At 39.2% G+C, this 26,789-nt stretch overlaps 5 protein-coding genes across 6 annotated transcripts; 3 read left to right on the top strand and 2 right to left on the bottom strand.

Moving 5' to 3' along the window:
• Window positions 1–390: 390 nt before the first annotated feature.
• LOC105392911 (eukaryotic translation elongation factor 1 epsilon-1) lies at window positions 391–1,674 on the bottom strand. The gene is made up of 4 exons (XM_011564600.3): window positions 1,476–1,674; window positions 1,179–1,367; window positions 825–920; window positions 391–689 (listed from the first exon to the last, which is right to left on the bottom strand). The coding sequence occupies exons 1-4, from the start codon at window positions 1,560–1,562 to the stop codon at window positions 540–542; spliced, it is 522 nt and encodes a 173-aa protein (XP_011562902.3). The 5' UTR covers window positions 1,563–1,674; the 3' UTR covers window positions 391–539.
• A 516-nt stretch (window positions 1,675–2,190) lies between these two features.
• Window positions 2,191–11,962, top strand: LOC105398162 (solute carrier family 35 member F5). Its single transcript, XM_048627666.1, has 10 exons — window positions 2,191–2,595; window positions 2,741–2,875; window positions 3,131–3,196; window positions 4,207–4,296; window positions 4,730–4,882; window positions 5,559–5,741; window positions 6,522–6,666; window positions 9,903–10,062; window positions 10,611–10,829; window positions 11,146–11,962. The coding sequence occupies exons 1-10, from the start codon at window positions 2,440–2,442 to the stop codon at window positions 11,213–11,215; spliced, it is 1,377 nt and encodes a 458-aa protein (XP_048483623.1). The 5' UTR covers window positions 2,191–2,439; the 3' UTR covers window positions 11,216–11,962.
• A 4,100-nt stretch (window positions 11,963–16,062) lies between these two features.
• Window positions 16,063–19,199, top strand: LOC105392913 (probable RNA-binding protein CG14230). Of its 2 annotated transcripts, none has more exons than XM_048627658.1 (8): window positions 16,063–16,362; window positions 16,440–16,564; window positions 16,714–16,995; window positions 17,106–17,300; window positions 17,591–17,841; window positions 17,978–18,256; window positions 18,436–18,668; window positions 18,980–19,199. In XM_048627658.1, the coding sequence occupies exons 1-8, from the start codon at window positions 16,173–16,175 to the stop codon at window positions 19,159–19,161; spliced, it is 1,737 nt and encodes a 578-aa protein (XP_048483615.1). In that variant the 5' UTR covers window positions 16,063–16,172; the 3' UTR covers window positions 19,162–19,199. The 2 variants fall into 2 exon arrangements, with proteins under 2 accessions (XP_048483615.1, XP_011562903.3); XM_011564601.3 differs by having other exon boundaries at window positions 17,978–18,264; window positions 18,441–18,668.
• A 56-nt stretch (window positions 19,200–19,255) lies between these two features.
• LOC105398076 (28S ribosomal protein S9, mitochondrial) lies at window positions 19,256–20,647 on the bottom strand. The gene has a single exon (XM_011570129.3). It carries the CDS (start codon window positions 20,500–20,502, stop codon window positions 19,321–19,323), a length of 1,182 nt encoding a protein of 393 aa, XP_011568431.3. The 5' UTR covers window positions 20,503–20,647; the 3' UTR covers window positions 19,256–19,320.
• Window positions 20,648–20,861: 214 nt separating this feature from the next.
• On the top strand, window positions 20,862–26,315 carry LOC105398160 (probable serine/threonine-protein kinase DDB_G0282963). The gene is made up of 6 exons (XM_038106039.2): window positions 20,862–21,105; window positions 21,416–21,752; window positions 21,970–23,745; window positions 23,877–23,996; window positions 24,081–24,995; window positions 25,112–26,315. The coding sequence occupies exons 1-6, from the start codon at window positions 21,046–21,048 to the stop codon at window positions 25,762–25,764; spliced, it is 3,861 nt and encodes a 1,286-aa protein (XP_037961967.2). The 5' UTR covers window positions 20,862–21,045; the 3' UTR covers window positions 25,765–26,315.
• The last annotated feature ends 474 nt before the right edge of the window (window positions 26,316–26,789 follow it).

The raw sequence follows: 26,789 nt of genomic DNA, 5'->3' as shown, positions 1-26,789 counted from the left end.
TCCGTTCTAATTCAACTGGCGGACTTCTGGTGGGATTCTCTTGAGCTTCAGACTGAAAATTATGTTGCTGTTTAGACAGTGAACTATAAATTTTTATTTACCTATAAATATAGTCTCTTTATCTTATTACGAAACTAGTTCCACATTGCAGCAATTTTTTGTTTGGAAATAGTTTGGGGGATGCAGAACTCTGCTACATAAGAGTTTTTTTCTTAAATTTTCCCCCTTCAAACAATCTTATATAATTATAATTATGAAATTGATAACATTCCATTCAACATGGTTCTGAATAAATCACTTACCACAGTTGCAGTAAAGCATGAAATTAAAATTAAAATTTTCTTGTTTGCTCTGAGCATATTTTATTGGTTGGTATCGGATTAAAACACATTTCCTTTTTACCATAAAACATTTTTATGGACAAATTTTATTGAAATCGTAAAATTGCCTTATTTTACAGAATGTCAGTAATTAAATTTTATGGTATGCAATAAATAATTAGGAAATTATACAAACATACCTAGGCACTCCTTAAATAATTAATGCACTGCTGGTGCCAAAATAGATAAATTGACCACATTGAGAGGGAGTGGGGCGCGGCTGGCACACACCTTGGGCTGGGCTTGGATGTGTTTTGACCACCGACATACATTGATGATAGACTCCTTCTCAGCAACACTCAGCCTTTCCTGAAAATTACAATAAACACTTCTATTAACTATCTAGAAACTATATTTATTTTTTTATGTTTATAGTCAATAAGTTTTTTAAGGGGTACGTAATAAGAAAGTTGAATAATTCGAACTAGTTAACTTAAAACTTACCAATAAAGGATAGAGAACATAATAGGCTGCTACATCAGTAATAGTTAAGAATTGTCCAGTCAAATAAGTGTTCTTTTCAAGTGCTTTGTTTACATCCTGTAAATAAAAGGATTATCAACATTAATAGCCAGGCCAACCTGCAAAAAAATAATATCTACTATGTGAGTAATAAATCAACTAAGCATTTGACTCTTTAGCCACTCAATCAACAGCCTTAGACAAGTAACCAGCAGTGGGTGAAAGAGGAAGCCCGAGGACAGAGATTTGTGGGGCTCTACAATTTTCTCCTTTAACAATTTTCAGTAGTTAACTATTGGTTTGATGGATTGTATAGTGAAGAGAAAAAATTAGCACCTTCAAGAAAGTTTTGGCAAATGTTGCACTATTGGCAGCCTGGTCCGAATACAAAGCAATATGTTCCAGCCATTGGTAACTCTGAAGAATCTGTTCTTGGGACATGGACACGCCACTCTTTGAAGCCAACCTCAAAACAATAGTGGCGAAACCCTCGACATTTTCTTTATCGAGGACTGTTGTTAGTACCTAAAAGAAGCAGGAATATATGTATTAAAAACAAAGTAATCAAGAGGACTAATGAAAGATACACAAAATCTATATTTTCGAATGATAAATTATGTTATAAATGCTAACCCTGTCGGAGTTAAAACAAATCGGTCCAACTGGAGTATTTAAATATTTGCCAACTAATTTAATAACTTCCACGTTACAAGCAGCCATTTCCAAATTGTTTATTACTTATTTTAATTTAATTTTAAGTCAAAAGACTTAAATAAAAATTAAAAATACAAGATTATTTATCTTCAAACACGAAATCAGTCACAGTCAGTCACATTGACAGGTGACAGGTGAGGTGAATTTGTATTGCAAATCTTGTAAAGGCGCCGACACACTAGCGGACGCAGATTACGAATGCGGCTGTGTCAGCCGCGACTGAGAGTGTGCACGGTATTTTGAGACAGTTCGTGCCAGATCGCTCTCGGTCAGTCCAAGGTTACGTCCGCGACTTACGTCCGATAGTTTGAACAGCGTAGTGTTCATTCCTTTACAACCTTTTAGTCTGGCTGACAGCCGCGTCCGATAATGTGTCCCCACTTTCATGCAGCACTCTGAAATAATGTTTTAAACTGTGACTCAAGGAGAATCAAGGAGAGTGTGAGATTAAAGGATTCAGGCTGTGTTGTGTGTGTGTGCCCAACATGGCAGGTCATTGCAAGTGTTGTTGAAACTAGTAGAGAGTGAAAGGGAGCATAAAATTCGTACACAGACTTTATGTTAATCTGTGATACAGATTAAAAAGTGAAACTGTCAATCCTATTTGTATTTTTATGATAGTCTGTGACAGTCAGAAATCTTGATTTTCGGTCGGATTAAATTTTTCACAACAATTTTTATTGTATTTGATTATTAAGTGATTCGTAAAGTGAAGTACATAAATGAATAAACGTGTTACCAAGGACATGTACATGCGTGCAGTACATAATATTTTGTATAGCATGTACTAAAGATATTTCTGTTATAACTTTATCAAATGAACACAAACAGTTCTTAACTTTCCTTCTGATTTTGACCGCTTTGTATTGATAACCTTGTATAAATGTTGACTTTATGCCATAATTACTTTAATGTAACTCCTAGTAATAAAAGTAGTAAGGATGCAGGACAACCTATTGACAAGAAACGATACTTATTTGGACTATTCCTTCTTTTTGTTGTTGATGTTCTCTGGGTTGTATCTTCAGAAGTCACAAAGGTAAATATATAGTAAAATATATTGCATTGCTGTAGGTACTATTTTAGGATACATTGCATTATTGCATTTAGTACTAAAGTTTTAATGTACAGCCCACTACCTTATCAACTACAATTTACCTTATCAACTGTATTTTATGTTTCAGTATATTTACACAGACATAAAACTAGAAAGACCCTTTCTTATAACTTATGTTCGAAGTTCATTACTGTTTGTCTACCTGGTAGTGCTGTGTTTCTCACCTCCAACCAGAGACCCGTGTCGACCTGCTGATTACACTGTAAGTATACATTAATATAAGTTAAAAATGTGTAGTATTCTATTCTGTTCTGTATGGAGGTGTGAGTGTCTGCACCTGGCTGTTGCCTATCCGTTATGCCACATTAACTATTGTACCAATACCACATAAATACAAATTTAGAGAAATGGACATAACAGTAGGAAGTGTATTGGTTATATTGCAAATGATAATTTATAGTAAATATTAGAACTTTATGTAAACTTTTAAATACTAAATATTTTTAATAATTTTCAGCAATTATTGGAACCAACAGCAGAAACAGATGATGAGAACTTCTATAATGAGTCAGGAACTAGTTTGGTACGTAATGTTTTGTGCATCTAATGTTATTGGCATAATGTTTTATAATTTGTGTTAAATTGATGTATACAGTGGTGTTAAATAATAGAGCTCATTATTTATACACATTTTTAAATAATATACATACATAGGTATTTAATAAAACACGTAAACCTTAACCGGCCCTGGACATTTGGATATTTACTTGTTTTCACCTTTTAAATCGATGAGTGATCCATATTCCCATAGTATGTTCAAGGTTAAAGAGAAAGCATAATCTTATTGAAGATTATGCTTTCTCTTAAGTCATGATTTGTAACATGGTTTCATTAGAAGATTTATGCTCACTGTGAAAAAGGAATGTTCACATCCTTTATCTTGTTTTAGCAATGTCTTTGATAGTTATCATTCATACTAATTTGAATGATAAGATATTTTTAAAGTACTTTGGACCTAAAATCTCTCCACAAATAAATACTAATTAAAGTTTCGATTTTTGCAGCAAAAGTGTAGTTAAGTCCCATTGTGATAATGGTTAGACATAGTACCATCTTTCAATATTAACATTGCAAATACATAAAATTTGCAACATTATGTTAGGGCAAGTAAGCAAACATCAACAAAAGTTGGGAGATCACCTAAGGTGTCGATAACTGACACCATGACACTTTACGTCTTTTAGGGCCTTACCACACTAGCAAATCGCAAACGTTTTCAATTAGAGGCAGTCGCGCAACAAATACTTTAAGAATACGCAGCGCACGCGTCCGCAATGTCTTCGCTGTGCAGCCGTAGCGTGTTCGCGACGCATTCGTTGCGCGTTCGCTTCGTTCCGGATCCGCTCGCAATTCGCTAGTGGCTTATTATAGATCCCACATCGTTTTGAACTTTTACCATTGAGTTAAGTGCGAAAATCAAAGAAAAATTTGATGTAGCAATGTCCAAAAATACAGCTGAAGTTACAGCGGAAGCAGAAATAAACAGGGCATGTTTATTAAATGTTAGTAATGTGTGGCTGTGTGTGGTTGCAGGGCGACTCCACGTTCGTGCCGGTGCGCGCGGGCGAGACCGACAGCGACGACGCCGCGCCGCGCGCCGTGCGCTTCAACAAGGTGGCCGAGGTTAGTGCTCACTTTAAACTACAGAAGTTGGGAGGATATCATATTACTTTGTGTCTAGCCACATTGCTGTGGGATGATAGGTCTTGTCATATGAAATCGCTGTTTATCATAGCAGCCACATATTATATGTAGATAGGTACCGCTAACTAAATATGTATGCACTCTCTAGTTTTGCTCTAGAATCTGCCAATCTGCTATGGAATTTATGAGGTGCTACCTCAATGTCCATGGTTTTTAAACGGTGTTTTGTGTGAATCTCACCAACAACGGTAGGTTTATTTCTTGCTTTTAAGCGTGCAGCGGCGGAGTACATTGTCTATTGTCATCTGTGCCTAGTGCGACCTACCTTACTTAACGGACCACCAACCTTACCTTCTGCCTTCTTACCCAACCTTAATCCCAACTAAATAATCTCCACACATCCGCCCCCCAGGTGCGAGTGATGTCAGCAGCGCAGGCGGGCGAGGCGCTGCTGGCTCGACTGTCGTGGGCGGCGTCCGTGCGCGCCTGCGAGCACGCGCAGCGCCGCGCCGCCGCCGCCGCCACGCGCAGGCATCTGAGACTGGCTGTGGTGTTTGCTGTGCCCGTGAGTGTACCATTATAGACTACTGACTAGTGCCAGGTGTGAGTCTTGTCTGCCTCGAGCACGCGCAGCGCCGCGCCGCCGCCGCCGCCACGCGCAGGCATCTGAGACTGGCTGTGGTGTTTGCTGTGCCTGTGAGTGTACCAATATAGACTACTGACTAGTGCCAGGTGTGAGTCTTGTCTGGCTTTAGCACGCGCAGCGCCGCGCCGCCGCCGCCGCCACGCGCAGGCATCTGAGGCTCGCTGTCGTGTTCGCTGTGCCTGTGAGTGTTCCAATAGAAATAGATAGTTTCTAACCCGTAGAGATAACTATCTTTGTATCTGTGGTGGTTTTCGCCATGCCCATTCAGTGTTGCAATACATGTTATGCATATAATGTTGTTGTACACTCTACTCCCTAGTCACATTGAGCCGGACACGTGGAAGTGTTACATAAATGCAATCACGTGTTCACTTAATACCTACTAGAAAAACTTGAAAAATACAACGATTCTCTAGTAAGAACCTCATTATTTAGATCGAACTGCGAGGATTTTTCATGTAGAACTTTCCCTTATTTAAGTATCTAGGTATGCAACGTAATTAACACCAAATAGGTGTAGGATACCTACTACATGCTGCCCTATATTTTTGTTCCATCTCAACTGTATATTAACCCACCCACTCTCCTCTTCCAGTGGTTCATATCCAACTACCTGTACCGCCTGAGTCTGCTGCACACGTCGACCACCGTGGCCACGGTGTGCCTGTCGTCGACGGGCGTGTTCGCGCTCGCGCTCGGCGCAGTGTTCGCGCGCGCGCCGGGCGACCGCCTGACTGCCGTGCGCGTGGCCGCTGGGGTCGCGATTGGTGGAGCTATAGTGAGTAGAGATTGTTCGCGCTCGCACCAGAATCGACCCATTTTACCCATTCGCTTACGATCATAAGAAAAAGTTGTGGCGCTCCTTGGCAGGGGCCTTTATCCGACACTAGCTTATCCATATTCTTAATCCTCCGTGCGCTTGGCTCTGGCTGTGCGATCGCCGGGGCTATAGTGAGTAGAGATTGTTATACTTTAAAAAATATAGCATGAGTCCCTATGACAGACGCTAAATATATACATTTTATTTGCTATATACATATATGCGCGCTTTCTCGCGCTTTCCCTTGATCTCTTCAAGCTTCACCGCTGCCGTTTTTTATAGATTTTGGGGTTGATTTGAATAAAATACGTTTAATAATTTAACACGTTTTGTATCTTTAAAAAGGCTTTTGATGAAACAAACAAAAACGCACCCGATCAGGCCATTCCTTCACAAGCTCTGTGACCAGACCAAAATCCCAATGATGTACACATTAAATGGCTCCATAGATTGCCCCATTAACAACTCCACCTTAGTCACCCCCTCTTCTACAACACCCTATAAGTAAATCGGTCGCATGGCGTAGTGGTTAGTGGCCCTGACTGCTATGCCAAAGGTCCCGGGTTCGATTCCCGGCTGGGGCAGATATTTGTTTAAAGACAGCTATTTGTACTCTGGTCTTGGGTGTCGATATTTATATTTAATATGTAACTATCTATGTATTTGTGTAGATATATCAGCTGCTTGGGGTCAGATGGTCGTGTGTGTGTTTTTAATCCATGTTCTACTCTCCCACAGGTAATTCTAACAACGCTGGGCCCTAGCGACGACTGCGCCGCGGTGCTGGCGGCGCTGGGCGCGGCGGGCTGCTACGCGCTGCATCTCGCGCTGCTCCGGAGAGAGCTGAGGAAGGCCGAGGGGATCAACTCACCGCTGCTGGCTGGTAAGATACTTTTAGAGCACACGCGCATAATTTATGCTGTTTGAACATAACAACTATAGCTTTAGGTACATAATTATGATCGCCAAAAGCCGGTGTTGACTGTGGTACGCGCTGCATCTCGTACTACTGCGTAAGGAACTGAAGGAGAAGAAAAACGCCGAGGGGATCAACTCGCCACTATTGGCTGGTAAAGTGAAAATAATCATATGAAAAGGCTATTAAAAAGAGCCCGGAATTCAGCCTATAGCGCCAACGCTGGGCCCTCGCGACGACTGCGCCGCGGTGCTGGCGGCGCTGGGCGCGGCGGGCTGCTACGCGCTGCACCTCGCGCTGCTCCGGAGAGAGCTGAGGAAGGCCGAGGGGATCAACTCACCGCTGCTGGCTGGTAAAGTGACAATAATATGAAAATGCTCCTTGATGCGCTGTGGCTCTGGTAACTGGCCATTAATAAGAGCCCGGAATTTAGCCTATAATGATAACGTTAGACCCGTGCTATAGCGACTGCATATGGTGACTGTTGGCGGGTAAAGTGGCAAAAATTATATGAAAAGGCTATTAAAAAGAGCCCGGAATTCAGCCTATAGCGCCAACGCTGGGCCCTCACGACGACTGCGCCGCGGTGCTGGCGGCGCTGGGCGCGGCGGGCTGCTACGCGCTGCATCTCGCGCTGCTCCGGAGAGAGCTGAGGAAGGCCGAGGGGATCAACTCACCGCTGCTGGCTGGTAAGATACTTTTAATCTACACCTCACGTTACTCAGGAGGGAGCTGAGGTAAGCCGAAGGGATGAACTCGCCGCTGTTGGCTGGTAAATAGAGGCTACCTAATAAGAGTCCGGAATTTATCCTATAATGACAACGCTGGGCCCCCACGACGACTGCGCCGCGGTGCTGGCGGCGCTGGGCGCGGCGGGCTGCTACGCGCTGCATCTCGCGCTGCTCCGGAGGGAGCTGAGGAAGGCCGAGGGGATCAAATCACCGCTATTGGCTGGTAAGATACTTTTAGGGAACACGCGCATAATTTATGCTGTTTGAACATAACAACTATAGCTTTAGGTACATAATTATGATCGCCAAAAGCCGGTGTTAACTGTGGTATGCACTGTATCTCACGCTGCTCCGGAGGGAGCTCAGGAGGTCCGAGGGAATCAACTCGCCGCTGCTGGCTGGTTAGATACTTTTAGGGCACACGCGCATATGCTGTTTGAATATAACACACTATAGCCGGTGTTGACTGTGGACCGCGCTGTATCTCGCGCTGCTCAGGAGACAGCTGCGGAAGGCCGAGGGGATCAACTCACCGCTGTTGGCTGGTAAGGTCTCGATAGTAATGTCTCCAATAAAATAGATAGTTCTAAAGATGCCTCAAAACATATATCAACATTTGATCGCACCAAACGGTTTGTTCGTTGTGATTATATACTGTCGGACCATCGGCGGTCTGGGGCGTACGTACTATACGGGATTTACGCCTGTTCATTATCCATAGATACTCAAGAACTTGTCCGCCCTTCTTCTTCTTCTTCTTCTTGGCGTCCTATGACCCCCCCGTGGGGCAAAGGGCAGACACAACGGTTCTCCATCTCTGTCTGTCGACGGCAGCGAGCTTCACCTCGGACCACGTCATCTCCGCGTCCTGCATCTCCGCAGACTTGTCCGCCCTAACAGTTATATATTTTTTTTATTAATTTACCTCTACTTGCAGGTTTAACCTCTAGAATGCCGTGTGCCAGATCTGTCCCAACCCCCCTTGTCTGCCTAGTGACAGATCTGTCCCAAGAGCACTTCATCGCGATTTTTGTAATTTTAGTTATTAATTACCACGTAATAGAGTATGAAATCACCTGTAATTTATTCTATATGAATGAAACAACCATCGACAACATTCATTGAGCCAAAAACTTCACTAGTTTACTAGTAGCGCGAAATTCAAATTTTGGTACTTTGAACAGTCCTTGTACTCGTGACTGTTGGTAATAAAATAGTGATTTCGTATGGAAAAAACGTCAAAAGGTAAGTAAATACTATGTTTTCTTGTTATTTATTCAATTTTGAAGGTATAGTGATAAATCAATATTATAAAAAAATACAAAAAATTGAGTTTTTATCGATCTCAAAAAGTACCGGATTATTGCCTGAAGGGCGCGTAACTTTGTAAACTGTTTTCTAGACTGTTATGTTAAAACATCAATAAATAATTTATTTCATTTATAAAGATAATTTTATTGATAATACATATTTATATTGGTTTATTCAATAAAAAGCCAAAATATTAGAGAAAATCAATATTTATCAAGGTGCATCCAAAATTCACACACACACATACGCAAACAAAATGGCCGCCGCTCGTGTATGTACACGAAGTGCGTTGGGTGGTTATACAGCGTGTTTTATTTTTTAGGATCATCGCTCTAGTGATCGTGAAGTTTAGGCTCTTTAGAATGATATCGATGTGTAGATGAGTCTGAGAGGGTGATCACCTGTCCTATTTATATAAATAAATATATGTATTTATATATGTATATATTTATAGTATCATATTTGTTAAAAGTAGGTTAACAAATAAGTAAATATGATTCAGTAAGTAACTTACGTTTATGTTTTTATAATGTAGTATGCTAAAATACGAAACATTATAAAAATATTATCATTCTTATTTTATTTCATGAAAAGTGAACACCCTTGATTTGGGACAGATCTGGAACACGGCGCACTGGAGCAAGCTCTTGTCACGCACACATGCACATGTACAGAAAATGGAGTCTTTTGAAATAAAGCAAATTATTATCAGTTTTCAAAATATAAATTATGAATCTATTTCCTCTAGAGTTTATATTTTATTGATATCAGTTGATAGCTATATAATCTCTTCAAATAATAAATATAAAAAAACCTGGATTGAATCTAAAATTATATTCAAATAGAGGTATTTTTCAGTGATGGGTGCAGTTTGAAGTAAAAATCTGTAATCAATGACCTATAGAAATCAAATAAAACAATTATAACCAATAAAATTCATTGTAACACGTTCATTAGCTATCTGACAATAAATTACAATCGATACATTATTGAGTACCAAACAATAATACCCAAATATTCATATAAATGTGATTCCCGCGCGGGCGCTCTCTACTGTCAAAAAGCGCCGGCAGACGGCAGTTACATGTGTGCGCGGCTGTTCGGCATAGGAAAGGTTAAAGCAAATGTTAGTATTAACTGTTGATATAAAATTCCCCGCAGGTCTAGTAGGCTGCTTCTGCCTGGCGGGCGGCTGGGCGCTGGGGGGGGCGCTGGCGGCGGCGGGGGGGGAGCGCGCGCCCCTCCCGCCCCCCGCGCTCGCCTCGTGGCTGCTGCTCGATGCCGCTCTAGGACCGCCGCTCCTTGACGCGCTGTGGCTCTGGTAACTGGGATTATTTACTTATATTATTATTACATTTATTTTTTATGCGGTACTGGTAGAATTGCCTATCGGGGTAGTATAAACGCTCCTTGATGCGCTGTGTCTCTGGAAACTACACTTGTTTATTATACTTTAGAACACGTAAAGTGGTTAGTTTTAAAAATTCACACACAATGTATATTGTTTATGAATAAATAACTATGAACTATGAACTAAATACAGGCCTAATGTTGAAAGACAGACGTGCGATTCCGCCCCCGCACTTAGTGCATATGCTAATAAATAATATAATATCACGTTGATATCATTGCTCTTAGAAGCTTTGCCGTCCTGGTAGCTACCGTTCTTTAGGCTGCTTATGTCTTCCTGATGTGGTGGCTGTTGCGGCGGCTACTGAACCGCTGCTCCTAGCTGCGCTGCGGTCCTGGTCACTATAGTAGTCTCATTAACCCTGATCTGTGATATGAAGCTGTCCACGCATATAAACCGACGTACCATATGGATATAAAAAAAATATTACTTAATTGCCTTTGTTTCTTCCACAACAGGGGCTACTCTCTAACCTCAGCTCAGACAGCCACCTGGTCACTCTGCGCGGTGATTCCCCTGCCCCTGCTGGCGGAGGCGTGGCGCGGTACAGTCGACTACAGCACGGTGGTGGCGGTAATACTGGCGACGATAGGCTGGGTGTTGGCGGCGGCTGACCATACCAGCTCCGAGCACTGGATGGACTGTGTGGCGGCTAGGTGGCGGAATAGAGGGTTCACGTTAGTCCATGTTTTGTTTAGCTTTGCTGAATTCATTCTTACAGGGTGGTATGGTGAAGATGTGACCACCATATGGGGTTAAGTTTCAAGCAAATAAAAAACAGCAGATGTCAATTTTCTTTTCTTAGGTAGTAACAGAATGGACGCTCATACATAATATATCGTTGCTCCCTTGTTGTGTATGTATGTGGATCCAAACGCTCACTGAACTTCGTACACTGAAGTATGATAAAAACAATAATCAAATTGACACCTCGCTGGCTGCATATTTTAGACTGCATAATATATGAAATAGACCAATCTGCTTTAATTCCAGGGCAATAAGGAACATTCCTGAACTAGACGAGCAGTCGGAAGCGTTGATGTCGTCCGACGAACCGACGTAGTACTGAAGCTACTAACAATGGACATTTAGTGAAAAATGTGATTCCGCACCCTGCCTGCGACATCGCGACACCGTAGGGAAAATACCGATAGTAACCAAAGCAAGCATTTCTATGTATAAGTTGGCGGTTTGTTCACTAAACAAAACACAGGTATACTATTTTAGATTGATTAAAATTAATAATCTTCATAAGTTCAATAGATGTTCATTTTTAATATCATAAATTCATAATAAAATAATAAAGTACTTTACTGATAGTTTCGTAATTAGATCAGCTATGGAGCATACTGTACCTTACCTAACTCGAAGGTTCCATCATGTCATCTCCCATTAAAAATAGTAAAATGACTTTACATCAAACTTTGTTACGGAGATGATCTATAGTAGTGGTATTTTGCGGGAGCTGCAAGCAAAATAAACACACCAATTTCGCTTAAATTAATAACTCAGTTATTAATTGGTTTTTCAAACAAATAATTTATTGTATTATCTAACCGAGATTGTTTCAATATTTTTTTATAAGACCTATGTACTTTTTACTTTGACAATCATATTTTATTATAATTGGGTATGTCGGTGGAACCTTTCAGTTGTATGTACAGGATATACCTACCTGTATTAAATGGATTTTATCAATAGGATATCAATAGTACAATACTTAGTATTTCCATTTTTATAAGATTATTCCCTACCGGTGTTATGATAACTAACAGACATTGCTTTCTTGTGTGATGGCACTTGGTTTGATATACAGGGTGTTGCAAAAAGGGTATACTAAGCCGAAACCTGCATGTGCAGCATGGTATATCTAAGCCTAAAACTGAAATCAAAATTTGAAAATTCGCGAAAAAAAAATTTCATTTTCCATAGAAACTTTGTTGGTCACGTGACTTTTGACTATGGGAAAAGATTTTTTTTTTTTCGAGAATTTCCAAATTCAGATTTCAGATTTGGGCTTAGATATACCATGCTGCACATGTAGGTTTCGGCTTAGTATACCAATTTTGCAACACCCTGTATGTGTAGTTATTTAATAAAACTAGTCTTAACATTATAGAATGTTGATATAAAATGTTTGATTATATTTCATGTATTATGTATAAATATCTATCGATTTCAAAGATAATTAGTGATATTTCTTACGTGAAAGTAGTAATATAAAAAAAATCACTTTAACTGTTAAAATTAAAACTACCATCACTAACATCAACCATGTCTTGGGAGTTACAAAAAAAAGTACCTACTTCCTAATTATCTAAGTACTGTAATGGAAATGTGCTGATTTTATTTGTCTAGATCTAGATAATATATTTTGAGACATGTATGTCTGTTCCATGATCTCACTATACTTACCCATAAGACCAAAATGGCCTTTGTGTATTCGATTTGTATTTTATCTATTATCTGACTTATTCAACATAGCAGTTACTATAACAAGGTTGTATTGTATCATACATATTATATTATGTCTTATTTATAAGTTTTATAACTAAACAATTAATGCCATCTCATGAATCGTTATGGAAAATTATGTTTTTATGGTCTCTATTTATAAATATTTTTATGGACTCGAACCTATTCATTCCTTTTATCAAATAACTTATAAACCTATACATTCCTAGATTTTCTAAAGTCGAAATTGATCATACAGATTATTGTGTTATGTACGGTTCGGTCCAAACAAATAGATAGTTCTGAAGTTGGCCGCAATTATTACACTTTAGTACCTTGTCAAACTAACAAACCGTAAATCTTTCAAATAATAAATTATGTGGTTGGCTAGATTTGACGAGGTTCACATCAAAATCGCTGCCAACTTCAGAACTTTATATTTGTTTGAACCGAACCTCTGACCTGCTATAGTAGGCCTAAGATATTTAAGCACGAGCAAATATTATGTTTCACATTCTTTCTTATAAGATGAAGCCAATGACGAAAGAAAAAAAGAGCCGCCATTTTAGTTGGCACGGAGTGTAGGTATGCACGTTTTTTTCGCCATGCCAAGTCCTCTTTTTCTTTCGTCATTGGGTGAAGCGGAAACTATTATTATGAAGTGTGTTTGCGTAGGCCTTATATAGTTGTCTATTGTCTATGGGCCTTATTTATGACGAGTGATGCAGATCGTTTTAGCAAAACTTAAGAGGGGTGGGTCATTTGGTGAATGAATGATTGTAATTAAATACGGAACATTAGGTACCTATAACTACTGAAATTTAATTCTTATCATAATTATATGTTTAAATATTGCCCTGCCGAGTGTTGAAGGTACCTACATCAAAACGCGGCGACTATTTTTTCTTTCCCTCTCTTTCTTAGTTAAGATTGTTTTTCTAGTGCCAACATAATTGAGCCACCCCGTATATTAGGTATGTAGTTTATTTATGTATGTATATTAATAATATTGAATGTAAAAAGATATAATGTAATAAAGCGTATTTTACTACTACCTACTTTTATAAATAAGTAATGTGCTTGTTAACCATTAGACAGCTTCCATAGTACGGCACAATTCTTGGTTCTTAAGATGACTAAAACATGTTAATTCCTATACCTAATTTATATTTACCTACAGAACTTCGCAAAGCTATTAAAATATATGTGTGAATAACATTCCATTTGTTTTAGTGTGCACTTAGTTATGTATGCCTCTTTGTTACGCTATGTTATGATGTCTGGGGGGGTCACTCGAAAGTCTCGAAACCAGAAACCAAACAACTTTCGTAATATTATGGCGCATTTACACTGCGGGGTCAGCCAGCCTCGGCCACTCTTACCTGTACTGCCAGCCAGCCACAGTGTTAAGTGTGCTGGTGTGGTGAATGGCGGTAAGTTACTGCTGGTCGTGGACGGCTACAGCCTACGTGCAGGCTGGCGTAATGTGTGTTGGCCACGCTCAGTGTGGCGGTAGGTAAGTATGCCCACACTATAAACCGGCTATGACAACATACCGATTGCACGAAAGCTCTCGTTCTAAACACGTGCCTCTAATCTAGAGTAGGCTAGTCCTCTCCCGTCATCAACTCATCAGCTATTGGACCATGGCCTACGTCCTATTCAGGCCCATTATAATCCTCAAATTAATAAGCATTGGACGGTGCGACGGTGATGGCTTATATTAAGATACTTATATTTATTCATAGCCACTTCATATCGCTGCAGCAACGGATATTGTTTATGGTATGGTAGTATAACGTGCGCAGATAAAGAAACAATACGAAAATGGTATATGGATTCACCTGCACTACGATTTTTTGTAGCGCGATATTTTCGTCACAGAAATACAAGGAACATAAGTACTTTTCTCGGAAATATAATATACTTAATGATTTTGTAATCACTTAGGGTCAATTCAGACCAACCACACCACAGCCACAACCACGCCGTGTGGTCGGGCGTATATTTTGTATTGAAAATGAATAATCCAATTCACACGTGCCACATTTTGCCGTTCTTATCGACCACCTGTGTAATACGACCACATCGCAACCACATCGCGTCGGCAACGCCGCCACGCGGCGGCGGCACCGCGGCCACCTCCTCTCCCTATTAGGGTCAATTCAGACGTACCACAACCACGCGGTGTGGTTGGGCGTATATTTTGTATTTGAATGAATAATCCAATTCACACGTGCCACATTTTGCCGTTGTCATCGATCACCTGTGTAATACGACCACATCGCGTCGGCAACGCCGCCACGCGGCGGCGGCACCGCGGCCACCTCCTCTCCCTATTAACTGCATACGACCACGTGGTTACCACATCGCAATGACAGCGACAACGCAACCACATCGACATGTTGTCGCTGCCACAACGCAACTGCAAAAAGCCGCTGTTCACTTTATTCACACATGATTCACACGTAACCACAGCTTGACCACATTATGTCGCTGCGACGTGGTGTGGTTGTGGTACGTGTGAATTGACACTTAACAGCATACGACCACGTGGTTACCACATCGCAACGACAGCGACTACACAACCACATCGACATTTTGTCGCTGTCACAACGCAAATGCAAAAAGCCGCTGTCACACTATTCACACGTAACCACAGCTTGACCACATTATGTCGCTGCGACGAGGTGTGGTTGTGGTGCGTTACGTGTGAATTGACGCTTATGTCGTGTCGGTGCACGCATACCTACTTCCTTGCTCCAGTGACCGTTCACTGCTATGCTATGTCGGTTCCAATAATATCGGGCACGGCTTAGTTCTTGGTGCGGTGCAAGGAACATGCGGGCTAGACATCCGCTCTGGAGCTTTTCTGATGCAGAGGATCTCTCTGGCTGTACAGCGAGGCAACGCTGCCAGCGCCTTAGGGACCTTTGCGTCGGATGCGTTCCGGAGCGAAGACACATAGTTTTATTTATTTTATTTATTTATTTTCTTTTTTTTTTGTTTATAGTTAGGCTAGGTGCCAGGCTCCTGAAAATTTTAGTTCCTCAAACATTAATTTCAGGACTTTATAGTTTCACTGTACCTTTAGTCATAATTTTTCTTAAGTTTAGAATAAGTTATTTAGATTGTATTGTTTACATAGATATTTACAGTTTGATTAAATGTGTTTACATTCACCTGAAATAAAACTACGTAGGAACATAAGTAGCTACCTACTTCTCTAACGATAAGGTGCGGTGTATAAAGCGTTTTTCGTTGGCCTTCGTTTCTGCAATCTGCCCTGTATAATGTATGTTAATATCCATTGTTGGGATAACCGTTGGCGTTCGTTGGCCCGGTGTGTTAACAAAAATCAAGAAGTAATAAAACAAACGCAAGAAACATTATTCTAAGACCATATTGCTGACAGCTCACACAGACTATTAAAATGTCACAAACACGTGCGTCAGCTGTCAAATAAATTTATATTTACTCGTGAAAATGAAAATGTAAACTTTTTTAAAACACAAAAAACATCTTTAAAATTATTTAAATTGGATAAATAACATTAATTTAATACAATGGCCGTCCCGACACGGCTCTTCGTTGGAAATTTACCAGACATCACCGTAGAGGATGACTTGAAGACTGCATTTGGTTCATTTGGCGAAATCACCAACATTGACTTGAAATCTAAACCTGGAGATCAAAATAAATCTAATAAATTCGCTTTTATTTCTATTTGTGCGTCCAATGCCAACATAGAGTCATGTAAGTGGATTCAATAGTAAATTATTTATTTAAAAGTTGCACCTTGTAAACTAACCTATATTACCACTCACATGTAGGTATACAACACTTCCAGTCGGTGGAGTTCAAAGGGAGCAAGGTGTACGTGACGCGCGCGCGGGAGAGCTTCCTGGAGCGGCTGCAGCGTGAGCGCCAGCAAGTACAAATAAAGGAAGAGGCTAAAGTGAGAATGAGAATTTACTACCTCCACTGTATAATCTCCTTTTATCTTAATAGATCAACCTGCATATTGTTGTAACCTGTTTAAAATTAATGGCCCGGTGAAATCAATTATATTCAATTCTATATTATACCTGGTACAATTATTTACAGAAAGCTCCAAGAGAATTGCCGAAAACAAATCCTACTATAAAATTGAATGAAAATTTGAACCCAAGAAAGAGAAGATTGGACCACCCCAAAGTCCATATTGCTTCACCAACTGTTGTAAACACTGAAAAACCTGTAGAGAAACATGAAAATGATCATGTGGAGGTCACTTCAGACAGGAAAAAGAAGAATGACTCTGACAAAAAAAGGTTAGAATCTTTAAAGAAAAAAAGACAGGAGTTTAATGAGAAACGGTTGATAATAAAAACAGGGCTGGTAGGAATTGTAAGTATTCAAAACATAAATTGAAAATAATTTGATATAAATGTATTTAGTATGATTGATTACTTGAACTGTTTTTGTTATTAATAAATGTACCATCTTAATGATTTCAGGACAAAGTAGCTAACAAGAAGACAAGATTCTCAGATGACGAAGAAGATTACTCAACAGTCAATGGAAATAGCAATACCAACAACAAACCAACCAATAGCAAGGGCAAAGCCCAGGCTCTGTTTGATGATGATGACAGTGATAATGAAGTCAACTTTGAAATCAAAGAACAATTTGAAGGGAAGAAAGGGCAAAAGGTAAGAGGGGAACATTTTGCAGTAAAATAGTTTTACTATAGCTATAAGGAAGATTAAATTATTTTTTACAGAAGAATGAACTAGTAATCAGGTTGCACTTTAATTATTAAATTTTAATTATAATATAATTAAATTTATTCAAGTAATAAGACTCAGATATTGTTAGTAGACATGATTTAAGTTAGTAATTATAGAACATTTGAGTATAGTATACAGTATACATTACTATGTATTCTGTACATTAATGAGTTACAGTACAGTAAGTAAAATGTATAATTATTCCTCCAAAGGTTTTGGAACTTCAATCAAAATTCAAATCAGACAAGCGTTTTGTAATGGACAAACGCTTCATTGACAATGATGAAGATGATGATGATGAGGACCAGCAAGCTGCAGTCAATGGCCATCAGGAACAAGATGATGAGATCACTGTTGGTCAGAGTGATGAGAAAGCTAAACAGCTGAATATTTTACAAGATGTCCTTGGTATAGCTATAAAGTCCCATTCTTCTGACCCTGATAAGGAAAAGAAAAAGTCAAGGTAAGGGACAATACATGAATATTTTTTTCTTAAATAAGTACCTGTATGCTGAGGGTTCCAATTGCTTGTTCCTACAGTCTTCAATCTCTTCCTATGTGCCACTTCTCATGACTAATCATTACTGTTTGCTTTACAGATCAAATCTTGGAATGCTCAGGTTTGACCCAATGCACCCAGACCATGCCAAGTTTCTAGCTCCAGTTGAAGAACAAAAGCAAGACCTTACCAAAAAATCTAAAAAGAAAAAAAACAAAGGTGAAGAGACAGAAGAAACTCCCCAACCAGAGCCTGAGAAGATTGAGGTATCGAAAGAACAGTTCTACACAGTCACAGACACTTTAAAGGAAGCTATTAAACAGCCCAATACATTCAGTTTGAGAAGTTTGTTCAAAACATCAGAACAGGAAGATGGTAGTAGCATAGGTAAGGAAGTATCTCTGTGTTTGCTTTCCTTTCTTGTATGTCACAATATGGCTATTTATTTATGTTTATCTGTAATATTTTATCTTAGAGTTATAAAATATTAAAGTAGGTACTATTACATCTCATGTTGGACAAGATCACGACATTCATGACTAATGAAGTTTTTTTTATTACAGACAAACAAGATCAAGAGGATGGTTACACTCCCCTGGAGAAGAAAAAAGAATCCAAAATAAAAAATCCCTTAGAACCAGGTGAAAGGAACCCTTTCCAGTATGATTCATCAGACTCGGAGCCTGAAGATGAGGTTGAGAAATCAGAAACTAAGCCAGAACAGTCTCAAGATGTGAAAGCTGTCTGGAAAGAGGACTTCTTCTTTTCACCAAATGATAAGCGATTAGAAGGTATGAATAGAAATAGCTCGAGACACTCATCCATAAAATTTATGAATGATTTTAGAATAAGAATACCTATGTCCCTTTCTACTCCCTACAGTATGGTGGTAGGTAAAAAAAAACGTAATTATAAACGAATTTTGAGCACTAACACAAATCGCAAGTTCTTCAGGTTGATGAATGTTGTGCTAGATTAGCCTGTGTTTAGCTATTCTTCTTCTTCCAGTGCCTAGTTTAGCTATAGGTACCTTTATGTTGTATTATATTTTTCATTTTTTGGATAAGTTAGTTATAGTTCATGATTAATTTTATTGTTGCAGAGGGAGTGGCATTTTTCCTCAACTCAAGTGGAAATGAAGTACAAAAAGATAGAAGGGAACTGAAGACACTAATGAAGAAGAGATTGTACAAGAAAGACAGGAGGGAACAAAGTCAAATGTTCAAAAAGAAAATTGGTGGCAAAAGAAATTCAAATAATAAAAATTTCAGGAGAAAAACATGATACGTGGAAAATTCTAAATAAATTTCTATTGTATGATATTGATAATTTTGTATTTATTATGATCAATCATCCTAGTTTTGGTAACAAAAAGACATTTTAGTTTATTATTAATTTAATTTATTCTAAAATCTAAAGTATCTTCAACAAAATAAAAACACATTATCTCTTCTTCCAAGTTGGCTTTTTCCTGGCCCCAGGCTGGCCCGGCTTCTTCCGCTCGCGGCGCCGGTGGTCGCGCGTCAGCAGCCCCGCCACTTGCATCTTCTGCAGCATCTCCGCATCAACAAAACTCCTCAAGCCCCATGCAATGCCCCACCTTATAGCACCCGACTGACCTGAAGGCCCTCCACCCTCAACATTACATTCTATATCAACCCTCTCATGCATGTCAGTGAATAGCAGTGGAAACAGCACTTGCTCTCGTGGTTGAGTGTCTTTAAAGTATGTCAAGTCCTTGCCATTTATTGTGATCTTTCCTGTGCCTGGAGACCGAATGGTGACATCTCCTCTAGCCTTCTTCCTCAGACATTCATATGTTGTGACATATGCTCGGCCCTCATCATCATAGCTTGGCTTGGGTATTTCTAAGGCAAACTTTTGGGAAGCCAATGATTTTCTGTACTTTTCAATGAATTCCTTGTGTCTGTAGGCATAGGGCAGGGAGGCCAGTCTCTCCATGGCTAGTTTGAAGTTGTCGTACTCGACGTCGGTGAGCGGCTCCACCAGCAGGCGCTCCAGCTGGTCCTTGGTGAGCCAGGTGCTGCTGTTGAAGTCCAGCTTCTGATTTGGGTCAGGCGTTGCCTTTTTCCTCAGAACATTATCCTCGAACCGGTAAGCTTCCTGGATCTCTTCAACAGTGTCGTACAAGAGCTTGAAGAAATTTGGCTTAGATGTATAGAACAGAAAGTGATGTGGCCGGCCAGCCTCGTCGAATTCGGCCGCTTTACGCGCTGGGAAGATCTCTTCTGGCGGCTTCATGAGCGGGCGCGCGGCTGGGTCATAAATACCACTGGGGAATAAGTATTCTATAGCACGATCCACATCTTTCTGGGTGAATGTCTCTGGATCTTCTCCCATCATGTTTGCTAGATGTCGCTTGCCAATATCATATTCGAAACGCTGACGAGTCATAAACTCGTCGTGTTCCTTTGCTCTTTCTAGGTAAGCCTTCATGGCTTTACTGGTCTTTTTCTTCTTGTTTAATGTTTCCCAATCTGTTAATTGCAACGAATCATTGCTAGACGGTGTTGTAGCAGTGAATCTATAAGTAGCATTAGCAATCTTGAGGTTATTTCCAGATGGTAATACCTTCCTCAAAGCCAGCCTTATGAAAGACGACATGGTGTTAATTTAGAAAGTAAATACTTTCTTTGGATAAATATATTTTATTTGTTCATTTAGATAAAATATTTTTCATGAACAAATCCAAAACATAACCTCAAATTTTCAAATCGAATAACATATTCTGTGTTCAACTGTTCAATGATCAATCACAAATTCATTCGGTCTAGTGTTGTCGTGTTGTCCACGATATGATGACTTCTCGCACTTCAAAAATAAAATAAAACTCGTGCTATTTCTTGTCAATGGCAATAGACAAGGTAGACCGTAATATACTACACCTCAGAATAATGACGCCTATCACAGACCATATAAATCAAAAAGTCATTATCAATTTTTAAATCAATGATGACAGATGCAAAAAGTAACGTTCGCCCGCTATGTTAGCGCGCTTGAAAATTTTCAAAATAAAAATAGACGCTTTTAGATTAAGTACACCGTGCAAGTTCTTGAAATAATGAAAACGCTTCCGAGCATGTTTGAAATAAAACATTTACTATATAATAGCAGTGGGTGACTAATAAGTACATTAATAAACTCATCATGTCTGATAGTGATAGTGACTGTGTTAGTGAAATGTTTACATCTCAAAAAGGAAATGGGGTAAGTTCAGGGGAATATTCATTGCAACCGCAGCAGCAAAGTAACAGTGCTAGAAATAAGAAGTTTTTAGTTGGCTAGCCAGAGGGTTTATGTTTACAGTTATTACTTGCCAAGGAACACTACTCCTCTAACTAGCTACATAATGAATATTGATGCTTACGCTTGTATGAACGATGTATTGGCGTTTTATGAGATGACCAACCAACCCAGGGTTAAGTTTATTTAAGTACCAGAAAACAATGACAGTGAAAGTAGTAAATAATTTTATGTATATTTAGGTATATATTATTAATTCTCTGTCTACTTTCAGGTCTTTAGGCTCAAAGGACCCAACTTTGACAGTAACTTGACAGTGCGAAGCAACACTTCGGTGGTACCATCAAATCTAGAAAGAACACTCCAAGGAAATTACTCAGTTATGCCGACAAACTTTGAAAGTATGAGGCCGGGGTTCCGAGGCGCACTCAGTCATAGAGGGGCATTCTCACACAGGGAGACTTCTCCTACAATGTCTTTGAGAAGTTTGGATTTACCCCCAAGGAACTTTCAGCAATCATTCTGCCGCAGTGGGTTTGCTCAGAGCTCTGTTATAGGTGGAAGAGACAGGACTCGGGCAGTGTCACCTACTGCTTCTATGATAAGCATAGGTAGGTCTTCTGCACTTACAATATTTATTAGTACTTATTAGTACAATAATGCAATCCAGTGGAGACTTAAATATAAGGTGTTGTAAATAAGCTACAACCCTCAAGAGTTAACTTGAGACTTTGTTGGTATAAATTATAATGATATAGAGTAATTGTATGTCATATCTCAACTCTTCCAGTTGTTAATCATACTAATCAATATTTATTACTATTTCAGGTTCCAATGTGAGTGTAGCTGCTTCAGAGTACATTGTATCAGCTTTAAAAAGTATGCAGTTTAACAAACATGAGATGAAAAATATCAAGGATGCATACAACAAATATGTTAAAGGTCGGATTAGAAAGAAATTGACAAAAAGAAGATATTTAAAACAATGTATGAAATATGCAAGACAATTATCCAGTGACGACTCAGATGATGCATACACAAAGAAAAGACGAAGGCAAAGTGTAGATTCAGGTGAGCTTGGCAGTGACTCATCATGCAGCAGCAATGATGTCACATCTGTCAGAACCGGTGTCACTAAAAAGAGCAGTTACAGTAAGCACAAATCATTCAAAAGACCCACACAACCTGGAAATAATAGTGATGATTCCAAATCTGTAAGATCAGAGATGCAAGAGTTTCGTAAAACTATTCAGGGCAGTACTATGGTCAAAGATTCCACAAATAGCCTCAAACATGACTCTTTCAGAAATATTTTCAGTCTTGGCCCCAGAAGCAATTGCAATCAGAGTAATGCTACTCTCACTGCTGAAGTGAACAAACCAACAACACTCAAGGAGAGATTTCAAAGTAGCTTTCTATTGCCTTCTCAAAGATTTTCTAAATCTATCTCTGTGCAACCAATAGCTGAAGAACAACCAAAAAATTCTGTTAAAAACAGAAAACTAGTTTTTCGTCATAATGGAACAAATAATTACAAAACTTCTACTCGTCCAATGAATTTAAAGAATAAAAACAATGAAAATAACAATGAAACAGATAGTGATGAAGAAAATATTTTCTCTGAAATAACAGATCCTGAAAAAAGTATTCTAAAACATCCACAAATACACAACAAAAGAAACCTAAATAGTTCAGATGAATCTGAAACAGTATATTCTCAGAATAAAAAGACAAAATTGTCCCCACCCAGAAAAGAATCTCAAAAAGAAAATCAGAAAGAAGTTGTTCAAAATAATACCAATCAGAAAAATCATGACTCAGACTTTGTTTTTGCCAAGCCTTGTGGCTTACCTGTACGCAAATCAGTAAACACAAAGAAGACTGAAGTTCAACTAGCTTATAATGTGTCTGCAGATCCTAAAAATAAAGTACCAACAGCCACAGCACAATCTGCTAGTGTCAATGTTGCCACTGAGCATACCGAGGTAGATGAGCAATCAGAAACTATACAGAGCGACGTATCATCGCGGCCAAGCTTTATGAAAAGAAAGCTATTTACGCAAACTCTTGATGTCACTGAGAACAAAGGTCAAGATACCTCTCCAGGCATAAGTCCACAAAAGGTTTACGATGACGTCATGAAAGAGAAAAATAAAACTCGTAAACTAGTGACCAACCAGTCGTGCCTCACAAGAAATGTTAACAATGAAGACAATAATCTCCTTGATTTGATACAAAAGATAGTTCCATTACAAAATATGAGTGTAACTTCTAACACAACACAAAAAAGGGATTCTAATTTAAATGGCGATTCAAATGTTAATAATAATAATAATAAGGTACCAGAAGACAAGTGGGATATCACTGCAATTATATCTACTTGTAATAATGAAGATATGAGTGATACTTACACTGACGAGGAAATATTCACAGTACACAGTAAGGAGAAACCTGGACAAATTAAAAAGGGTAGAAGCCCGAAAGCTTTAAAAAAATGTTTAGTGGTAGTTGAGCCCATCCCCAATGTAAAAACTTCAAATCCTAATGGAGTTAAACCAAATACTAGAATTTTACAGAAAGAAAAAAGCACTCCAAAGAAAAATGGTAAGTCAATAAATTCAATGTTTTGTATATGATATAATGCTTATTTTCAAGTATATCAATACTGTTCCATAAAATGTATTTATGCAGATAAAGTATTACAAAGTAGTAACCTTAACATACTTAAATTACAGAAACAATGCCGAAAAGCTTAGTTCGCCAGGCGCATGCATTCTGGAACTGCGATAGCGAGTCCGAAGGCCCAAACACGCCCACGATAGTGCAACCATTTACAAGGAAATTACAAGCAAAAGGTAATATATATCGACTTTCTATCATTGAAGCAGTGTGTTATTTGATAAATTGTTTATTTACTAATAATGATTGAAACTTTACAGAAGTCCCTATCAGTCAAAAGCTGGCCGAGAATGCAAGTGAAAAATCCGTTATGGTTAAGAATATTAAGTCAGTATTAGAAATGACTGAATCAAGCAATGAAAGTTCTATGTCAATTGAATGTGTTGGCAATACCGTGGAAAAGGTAGCTAGTAATAGAAGTTTACGTTTGAAGACCATCAAGGCCTTAAGAGACAAAAAAACAACATCTGCTAAACCCTGCAAACCTAAAGATTTGCAAGAGAGCCTCAGCAACCTGCTTGGCAAGGGTGACAATAACAAGAAAAGTCAACAAAAGTTGTCCTCCTTTTTCGATTCAGAAACTGCAAGTAAGAAAAAGCCTGCAGAAAAAAAATGTTCTAATAATGCAGCTGGTGACAAACAAGACCGCAAACCTAACAAAGACAAACAAGATAATAGTATAGTTGCACCAAAATCTCAAAGAAGCGCTCAGCCTGAACTTAACAGATCCACAAGAGCCAGGGCTAGAACAGTGACATCTGTAAAAAACATGCTGACCAATAAAAGTGTTGACAAAATTGGAAATAAAGCAGAGCTTAATGTATCAAAGAGAGGCAGGCCGAGAAAAAATCTTAATAGTACTACACCTGTTTCAAAAGAAAATGAAGATGCTGCTGCAAATATTGACGCTGACAAGAATAAAGTTAAAACTGATGGTAAACCAAAACCGACATCGAATAGAGTATCTGACTTAAATAAATCTCAAAGAGAAAGATTACGAAAATTATCAACACCATTTAAAATCAACCAAGTTAAGGCTCCAGCTAAAACTGATTTGAAAATAAAAGCTCCTGCTAAAGCAGATTTAAATGTATCGAAAAGAGGAAGACCAAGGAAAGCTCTTAATAATGGTGCAACACCTTCTAAAACCTCGAAAGTGCCCGTTACAAATAAAAGTAAGTTATTACCGAGAAGAAATTTAGTGTCGTTGTCGTAATCGTAAATGACAGGAACACTGTAAATAAGTAACATCTAACTAAATACAATTTTTAAATCTTTTTCTTATTTTCAGATGACCAACAAACATCGAGTAAGCAAATTGACGAATTTATAAGCCCTATCGCGTTTAGGACAAGACGATCCAAGGAGAATTCAATCTTGAAATCACCCGTTCGCAATTTACCTCCGAAACCAGCGCGCAACGCCAAGAAATCCCTCAACACTACAGTGAACACGAGCCGGCGGAAAAACATCTCCAACGAATCAAACAAGGAGAACACAAGCAAAGGCGTCTACAGAAAGTCTCCTAGAAACCGTAAAAACAACTCTCTGCTCAACTGTTGCGAGTCTCCGATTAAGAAAACAGCAGAGGCGGAACAAAAGAATGATGTGAAGTTCGTGCAACCAGCAGTTCCTTCGAGGGTGCTGCATGAGGTGCCCGACTCGCCGGAGGCGTCCATGTCGTCGTTCCGTCCCGTGCGGCAGACACGCAAGGGGAGGGCTGTCGAGGGGGCGGGTGGGTCCCACGTGGGGCTCCCGGGGGCGGGCGGGGCGCGCTGGGCGGCGGGCGTGGCGCGCGCCACGGTGGGCGCGGCGCCGCGGCACTGCGCCGCCGACCAGACGCTGGGCTCGGCCGTGGACGACGACGCGCGGTCCTTCCGCAGCGCCTCCAGCCGGAGCCTCCTCGCGCGCTCGGGCCGCATCAAGTTTCTACACGTGTTCTGATTGGCTCTGTGAAGATTTAAGTTTGTTGTGTTCTCTGCATAGCTGTTAACGAACAGTTTCGCTATGGTGTTGGCTTTACGAGGGATATTCTAGTACGATAATACTTTACGAATTTCAGCAAAAGCTGGAGCACTTTTCGAGCATAGTTTACTTCTTAAGTGAATTGACCTGAATAGTAATTTTATTTATCTTATTGAATTAAGATAAACCATTTTAAACTTTACTAATAGGTATGTCTAAGGTAATTAATAAGTTTGTTAATGTTTTTGCTTTTGCCATCTTAGGATAGGTTTTTATTTCTATACATAAAATCGCATTTTTTTAGATTATGTACGGTAAAAATTATGAGTAAATATTTTATCTTGTTCAAACTTTTCTTATGCGCCGATTAAGATTGAGACTCCTGTGGTTATTATATTATAATTATTAATATATTTTAATATGATTTGATTATGAACAATGTTTGATGTGTGTATAAATTATTATTTTAACAATGTACTGTTTACCTCATAGGATGATTACTATTATAATTAAAAATATAGATGAAACAAAATTACGATGGTTTAACTATGTGAATTTGTTAGTAATAACTGAATGTACGGTGGCCTGCGCCTAAAAGTATACAGGCGGAGTTTTTAAAATAGCGATCTCAAGCTCACATGCTGCTCAAGCACATCCACATAAACACCACTGCTACACACATCACACACAACATGTCCCCGGATTTATAAGATGCAGCTGGTCCCTTCATCATCAGGGATCGCTATTTTAAAAACTCCGCCTGTATACTTTTAGGCGCAGGCCACCGTACCTGAATTGAAGGTACTAGAATCCTGTCATAACAGTATCAAAAGTACTTTACAAAAAGTTCTCTAGCGGAGAACGCGCTAATCAAATGTTAGTGAATGTGGCGATGCAAAGTAAATAACTTTTTGAGTTAGGTTTTTTTATTTTATGATACATAGGTTAGGTTACCTACTTCGTGAGCAGCCCTTCATATTTTTCAAAATCTTTAATTGCTAGTT

Source organism: Plutella xylostella, chromosome 19, assembly GCF_932276165.1.
Source record: "Plutella xylostella chromosome 19, ilPluXylo3.1, whole genome shotgun sequence".
NCBI lineage: Eukaryota > Metazoa > Arthropoda > Insecta > Lepidoptera > Plutellidae > Plutella > Plutella xylostella.
This window is presented reverse-complemented; position numbering and strand designations above follow the sequence as displayed.

Bases quoted from the DNA above. Each gene is read 5' to 3' on its own strand.
- LOC105392913 (XM_011564601.3), top strand. From the start codon at position 16,173: ATGGCCGTCCCGACACGGCTCTTCGTTGGAAATTTACCAGACATCACC. The intron at 17,842-17,977 runs GTAAGGGACAAT...TTTGCTTTACAG, and splicing joins AAGGAAAAGAAAAAGTCAAG to ATCAAATCTTGGAATGCTCA. The intron at 18,669-18,979 runs GTATGAATAGAA...TTATTGTTGCAG, and splicing joins AAATGATAAGCGATTAGAAG to AGGGAGTGGCATTTTTCCTC.
- LOC105392911 (XM_011564600.3), bottom strand. From the start codon at position 1,562: ATGGCTGCTTGTAACGTGGAAGTTATTAAATTAGTTGGCAAATATTTA. The intron at 921-1,178 runs GTGCTAATTTTT...TTTTATTTACAG, and splicing joins TTGCCAAAACTTTCTTGAAG to GATGTAAACAAAGCACTTGA. The intron at 690-824 runs GTAAGTTTTAAG...TGTAATTTTCAG, and splicing joins ATGTTCTCTATCCTTTATTG to GAAAGGCTGAGTGTTGCTGA.
- LOC105398076 (XM_011570129.3), bottom strand. From the start codon at position 20,502: ATGTCGTCTTTCATAAGGCTGGCTTTGAGGAAGGTATTACCATCTGGA.
- LOC105398162 (XM_048627666.1), top strand. From the start codon at position 2,440: ATGTTGACTTTATGCCATAATTACTTTAATGTAACTCCTAGTAATAAA. The intron at 4,297-4,729 runs GTTAGTGCTCAC...TCCGCCCCCCAG, and splicing joins GCTTCAACAAGGTGGCCGAG to GTGCGAGTGATGTCAGCAGC. The intron at 6,667-9,902 runs GTAAGATACTTT...AATTCCCCGCAG, and splicing joins CAACTCACCGCTGCTGGCTG to GTCTAGTAGGCTGCTTCTGC.
- LOC105398160 (XM_038106039.2), top strand. From the start codon at position 21,046: ATGTCTGATAGTGATAGTGACTGTGTTAGTGAAATGTTTACATCTCAA. The intron at 23,746-23,876 runs GTAAGTCAATAA...CTTAAATTACAG, and splicing joins AAGCACTCCAAAGAAAAATG to AAACAATGCCGAAAAGCTTA. The intron at 24,996-25,111 runs GTAAGTTATTAC...TCTTATTTTCAG, and splicing joins AGTGCCCGTTACAAATAAAA to ATGACCAACAAACATCGAGT.